Consider the following 6,072-nt stretch of genomic DNA (forward strand, 5'->3'; position numbering starts at 1 on the left):
CCCCCCTCATATCTTGGTTTTCACTGCTCCAAGATGCATTACAGTGGGTGTGTGTGTTATCAGGCAGGGCGGGGGGGTATGTTAATGCACTTTGTATTCTGTATAGTATGTATTGTTCTCTTTTGCATTCTGAATGACACCAAAACGACGTGTTGTAGGGAGATAGGAACCATGGTCGCAACTCACTTCAGTCTATCTGCACCAGACTTTGGAAAAAGTGTGTGAGTCATAGTTTTCAGTCGGTGAGGGACGAGCTGGATTTTAATTCGCTCCAACAGAACTTGATCAGCTGCTGCAGCTCAGCCAGATGGGGATTCGTCTTTCTTTCTCTCTAAATACGCTGCATGATTGTAACAAAACACGAGGAGAACATGTTTTATTTTGAAGTGCAGCTTCCTTTTCCTTGTCCCAAAGTGTCCACAGTCAGACTTTCTCCTTTTTGCTTCCTGACAATCCGTTCACGCACGCTCGCGTTAGCATCCCCGGGCTCGGAGCTGGCCGAGCGTGGCCCTGTATTTTATTTAAAGACTGGAAGTCCTGCCAAGTGTCTGAGCTCAGACTTAGTTCAGTTGCTGTTTGGTTGCATCAAGACGTGTGTTTACTGAGTCTGGAAGATTTATTGAGGATGGAAGCGGCTCTCTGTGGGGGTTCTTCTCATGCGAGCTTGTGATTGGTGGAGAACTGGTCAACTCGTCCTGCGTTACACTCGAGGATTTCAGTCCACCAAATGTCTCCCAGCTGGGATCAGACCCACAATGTCACTTAGGAAATGATCTGACTCGTGTTCCAATGAGTCAAACTGGAACCCGAGACGTGCAGATTTCATGCTCCTTGCTTGTGTTTGCTCAATAAAGTTTTTCCGTACATTTGTGGGACTGGCCAGAGTAATTTTGAGATCTGATTGAGCGTGGGGGCAACAGCACCTTTCTCAGGCTTTCACAGGTTCAAGAACATAAATCGGTTCTCCAGTTCCCTGTGTCATAAATCTGTGGAGAGGGACGAGTCGGTTCTGTGATGTGACTCAATGAAGCGCCGAACTTTGATCTGACGGGTGTTTGAAGGTAAACCGTTTGGACGAGAGCCGCTGGATTTTATTGGAGCCTTTTATGATGCTCAGTGACATCAGGTGCGACGTGTGAGATGTGATCATCTGTTACATGATTCAGAAACGGATCGCCGTCTTTGGCTGTGGAGTACACCCCTACGTCTGCAGCTTCACCTTGAAATGTGTCAAATTTTCAGGAAGTGAAAGTCTCTTTTGTTTTTTTGTTTTCCTTTGGTGTTGGAATGGAATGCTTTTCTTTACTCCAGCGATTGTAAATAGATCAACAGCAAACACGGAGCTGCTTCTCAATGTGTTCACTGTCAGAGCCACGTCCGATTCAATGGTTCCTCTCTCCTCTCGGTTTAACACTACTTCTGCTGTATCTGGGTGTATCGCAGAGGCTCTGTGAATCTGTATCATATGAAAATAAGTGTAAATGCTGCTGATTTAAAGACAAATACAAAAGGTTACCCTGTAAAAAAAAAAAATCTATCTTCTTGATTCTGTCAGCTCTTTTACTAGTGTCTCAATCTCACAGTTCTGCAGCTCTTATGTCAATCTGCTTGGTTTGGGGCTGTTTAGTCATAAAACTATATTTTAAAAATACATTTTTTCAATCAAATCTCTTATTTTAATAAGTTTTCTGAAATGCTCACTTAACACTATCATTGAGAAATATGTTTTGGTGTAACAGCCAGCAATTGGAACAAAGATGTATATTAAAAAAAAGTATTAAAATGCTATAAAACAAAAGTAAAGTACCTTCACTGCATTATTGGCTTTAAAGATAATGGGCAGTTGGTGAGGAAATTACTCCAAACCTACTCCACAAAGTGTTTCTCAGCTGCAATGAACACGTGCCAGAATATTAAAGGAAACAACAGTGTGCTCTAAAGTACTTTTTGTGCTGCTTTACCTTTTTTTTGTTTTGTTTTGTTTTTTTGCAAGAAAGTGTTTCTTAATGGTGTTGCATTTCATCCCATCTCAAAGTAACTGCAGGGAAATGAGAGAAACCTTCCTTCTACAAAAAAAGAAGAGGGTTCACATGATTTAAAGGAGAATACAGGAATGATTTTAAGACTAAAGAACATACTGGGGTACTTGGAATGTTTCACATGTGTGGTAAAAAGCTGAGAGGATTTTTGTCAGTATTTGAAATAAACTTTTACATTAATATAGTCTTGTTGTTTTTATTACTATTTACATATCTGTCCTTCAATTAAAGGCTCTTCTAAATCTTTTTCAAATTAAAGATTGGAGTATAAAATCTTTTTTTTCAATATAAGTTGTGTTTTGGAAGTTACTAAAAAGGAGCAGTTACCATTTTTGGCCAGCAGAGGGAAGCAACGCACATAAGACAGGCGGAAATTTCCAGTCGCTTCTGGGTTTTTCACAAGAAGAGTGGAAATTTTCAGTTGGTTGAAACGGGGGTTTTCTTTACACAAAGCTGCAAGGAAAATAGCACAAAATCACACCATAAAATGGGCATTTTATTTAAAAAAAGAAATGTAAAACCAATAACCGTGTCTAGTCACCTTAATTATTTTTTATGTCTAAAATGTTTAATATTTAAAGTGACAAACAATATTGTGGAATTTTCTGACTTGAGATAAAAAAATATATTCCATAGTTATTTTTTTTAATAATTAAATACTTTTTTTTTAAATAGTGGAAATAAAATTTCTACGCCCATTCTTGTCAAAAATCCTAGATAGTTTGTTTTCAAAAGAAAACAAAAAATGGACTCGACCACTTAAACCCCGCCCACTCTGATTTTTGTGCTGCATATAAGGCGGCACTGTCGCATTCCGCTTCCGCTTGAAGCGAGTTCAGCCAGGAAATACATTAAATTTTTCTTTTTTAATTCAAACTCCAATTCATTCCTTATCGTAGATTTCGGCGTCAGCTGTCGAGCTCATATCGAAGAAGATGCTTCCTTTGCAAAAACACATGGTTAACAGCTACATTACGCCGAGCTGTGGATGTACGGCACTCTTCGGCGGAGCGGGAGAGAGATCCGCGCGCGTGCCTCTGACCTCCGCCACGGCCTCGCGCGGCGCTAATCCCGACCCGTCCGAACAGATGAAAAGACCGCAGGACCTCGACATGTTAGGGAATAAATCTCCGTATGCGGCGAGGAGGTTTCACGACGACGACGGCGGCTCTCTCCCGAACACCCCGGAGCTGGAGTGCGACAACAGCGTACTTGTACCCAACGACCCACCGATAAACCAGGACACCACGGAATTCCTCACGAACTTCTTTAGGAACTATGTTGGATTATCTCAATCTCGCCACCGGGAGAGCAAATACATATCGACGGCGAAAAGAGTAGTGAACGACATGATGGATAAACATCGGTTCGCCTTTAATGGTAAGTTGAAAACCAGGAAGCAGCGAAGCCATTTTGCTAGCAGCAGAATGAGGAAGTCGCGAGCCTCGACCGTTTTTGAACGTTAGCTTCCAACTTGTGTTTGATTTCGACTTTTCTTTCCGCAGGTATGATCAATAGGCTGTCTTTGGAAGACAATTTGGACGATATGTCATTTATTAGCCGCGTAGCAGAGAACATGTTTGCGGACCGGACCACCAACTGGGGCCGCATCGCCAGCCTGCTGGCCTTCGGGGCGGCGGTGTGTCTGCAGCTGAAGGAGAAGGGCAGAGGTCACTCCGTGGACCTGGTCAGTCAGGAGATCTGCACGTACCTGCTGCGTGAGCAGCGGGACTGGCTGATCAACAACAACTCATGGGTGAGTGTTCTGCTCGTGGTGTGGTTGCACAACCGCATTGACTCACCCAGAACCAGGTTATTGATTGATTTTTGTTTTTTTTTTTCCCCTTCAGGATGGTTTCGTAGAGTTCTTTCACGTCCCAGACCCAGAATCAACAGTCAGGAACACTTTGGTGGCCGTCCTTGGACTTGCAGGCGTTGGGGCTTTACTGGCCCAGGTGTGTAGGTGAATTTTTTTGGGACTCCACAACTTCTTGCATGGCTCCCATATGGCCTTCTTTTAAGTCACATGAAAGATAAGAGCGGTGATTTGCACCACTGCAACGGACTGGTCCGAAACCAAACCCTCCACATTCTGGACTTTTGCATTCATCCTGGACTTTGTCAATCTGCAAAGCGGTTGCACTCTTCTGCCACGCCCTCTACTTCTTGATTGGCTTATGTTAGCACTGTTTATTTAACTAAATAAAACTATTTTTGATTAAATATATGTACATTTTGAAAGTTCTGATTGATGTCATTTTTTGGGGGGACCCACAGGGGCGCCCATTTTTTTTCTTTTTTTTTTTTTCTTAAGTTCCTCTGTAACATGTTTGAAGCCTTTACCTCTATGATGAAGAAGCCTCAGCCAGACCAGGAGATGTTTGTTCTGATCCCATGACAGGATCATGTTTCAGGACAAACGCTCCTCGTGCCTCTCCAAGGTGATGAGGCACAGCTCGCCTCCCGTCGCCTGCTCCTGCTGCTAATTATGTTAGCCACCTCCCTAGTTACCCCTGCAACAGACCAACACCATGGAGGCAAAAAAAAGGGCTGAGGCAACATCGTAGATCAGTTTGCCTTATCCACCAAGTGGATTGTAGGTGCAGAAAGCAGATTGTACTGCAAGGTTGTGAAACGGAAAGCTTTCAGCTCAGTTTTTGATATATTTGCACCTTTTACTATTTTGTAAAATTGTGTGTATATATAAATATCTGTATATTTATGCATGTAAATAAACTACTTTTCAGGTACATGTTAAATGTTTTTATCTTTAAGCCTTCAACTAAAAACTTATCAAGCTAGTTTAAAAAAAAATCAGGAAAAACTGAAAATCTTCAACTTTAAGCTAAAAAAATAAGTTTATTCCTTACGAATGAGAGCAGGAAATGTGCAAACTTTTGTTCTGCAACTTTGTTTTTTTTAGGTTGCAGTATTTTGCAAGTGCAGAAACATTTTTGGACCTAAAATAATTTGGTTAAAGTTTTCCTTTTCTGCCCAGTTTGAGCAACGCATGCAGAAACTTGAGACACATTCCTTCAAACGTGGGTGTTTTTTAAGGAGTGGTTGTGAAACCTAAAACAAGTTTGCTGCCAAAAGGAAAGAAGGAAGAGAAATTCCAAGCATTCACCAATCAAAGCCATCAGGATAAGAGTCATTCAGCTTTATCTTTTGTTTTGCAGAAATGTGGCCTTTCTGGCATCTCAGATATGACGGCCATTTTTAAAGGACTCCTTCCACTTCCTGCTTCTTACCAAACTTAGAAGAACTTTAGCAATCAGATAGGAGGAAGTGCGTCAAACAGGCTCGGTATTGGTTGCGAGTTTCTGCTCTCGCTTGGTAACAACACACCCCCTTAATCTAAAACCGTTTCTGGGAACTTGAGTGACGCACAGGAATACTTGGGCTGCGCTTTTCTAGTGAGAAGCCCTAAATTCTCAGAATTTGTCGCCCTGATGTGCGGCTGATAGGTTTGGTTTTTTTGCAGCCTGCTGCAAAAAGGCGACAGACTTTGAAAGATTAGAAAGTTGGGGGCCTCAAGTAAAAGTTCTCAATTTCTTTTTTAGGAGTTTTTTTTTGTTGAAGATAATCACATTAAAGTGCAACCCTTTAAGGTTTTTTTCTCTCAAAGCAAAAATGATTAAAAGCTTTGATGGGATTGCTGTAAACAATCATTAGATGGTGCATTTTTGCTGGGTCCCAAACAGTAATTACTGACTTACACGGCTTTGCAGCCGTGCACTTTTTAACTAGTTGGTGGCCCAGGCGCGTCTTTATCTCTGACGTGGCCGACTTCTGTGGAATCAGCATGCAGGAGCTGTATCAGTCGCTGCAGCCGGCTGCAAACCTACGTATGCAAAAAGAAAGTGCGCTAGCAGCCTCCCACTGTGGCTTTTTGTTTTTTGCATAGACTCTTCCTTTGAATTCCAGTCAACCTTAAAGTAGGATGTTTTTTGGATGTGAAGGAAAAACTTTTTGGCCTTGCAGCATTGAAGCTGATAAGAGTCTAGCTTCCCACGCAGACAGAAAGAATGCA

At 42.0% G+C, this 6,072-nt stretch overlaps 2 protein-coding genes across 2 annotated transcripts in view; both read left to right on the forward strand.

Annotated features, from left to right (window-relative positions):
* Nucleotides 1-2,223, forward strand: part of ensab (endosulfine alpha b) — a gene marked incomplete in the record, with an annotated part of 6,883 nt that extends 4,660 nt beyond the window's left edge. Inside the window, 1 exon segment of the mRNA XM_024258305.2 lies at nucleotides 1-2,223.
* A 624-nt stretch (nucleotides 2,224-2,847) lies between these two features.
* mcl1b (MCL1 apoptosis regulator, BCL2 family member b) lies at nucleotides 2,848-4,791 on the forward strand. The gene is made up of 3 exons (XM_024258304.2): nucleotides 2,848-3,419; nucleotides 3,545-3,795; nucleotides 3,890-4,791. Exons 1-3 carry the CDS (start codon nucleotides 2,975-2,977, stop codon nucleotides 4,004-4,006), a joined length of 813 nt encoding a protein of 270 aa, XP_024114072.1. The 5' UTR covers nucleotides 2,848-2,974; the 3' UTR covers nucleotides 4,007-4,791.
* The last annotated feature ends 1,281 nt before the right edge of the window (nucleotides 4,792-6,072 follow it).

Source organism: Oryzias melastigma, linkage group LG16 (assembly GCF_002922805.2).
Source record: "Oryzias melastigma strain HK-1 linkage group LG16, ASM292280v2, whole genome shotgun sequence".
Classification (NCBI taxonomy): domain Eukaryota; kingdom Metazoa; phylum Chordata; class Actinopteri; order Beloniformes; family Adrianichthyidae; genus Oryzias; species Oryzias melastigma.

What these genes read in the sequence shown, in the direction of transcription:
- mcl1b (XM_024258304.2), top strand. Translation starts at nt 2,975, where the DNA reads ATGCTTCCTTTGCAAAAACACATGGTTAACAGCTACATTACGCCGAGC. An exon ending in ACATCGGTTCGCCTTTAATG is followed by an intron (nt 3,420 to 3,544) that starts GTAAGTTGAAAA and finishes TTCTTTCCGCAG; the next exon opens with GTATGATCAATAGGCTGTCT. An exon ending in TGATCAACAACAACTCATGG is followed by an intron (nt 3,796 to 3,889) that starts GTGAGTGTTCTG and finishes TTTCCCCTTCAG; the next exon opens with GATGGTTTCGTAGAGTTCTT.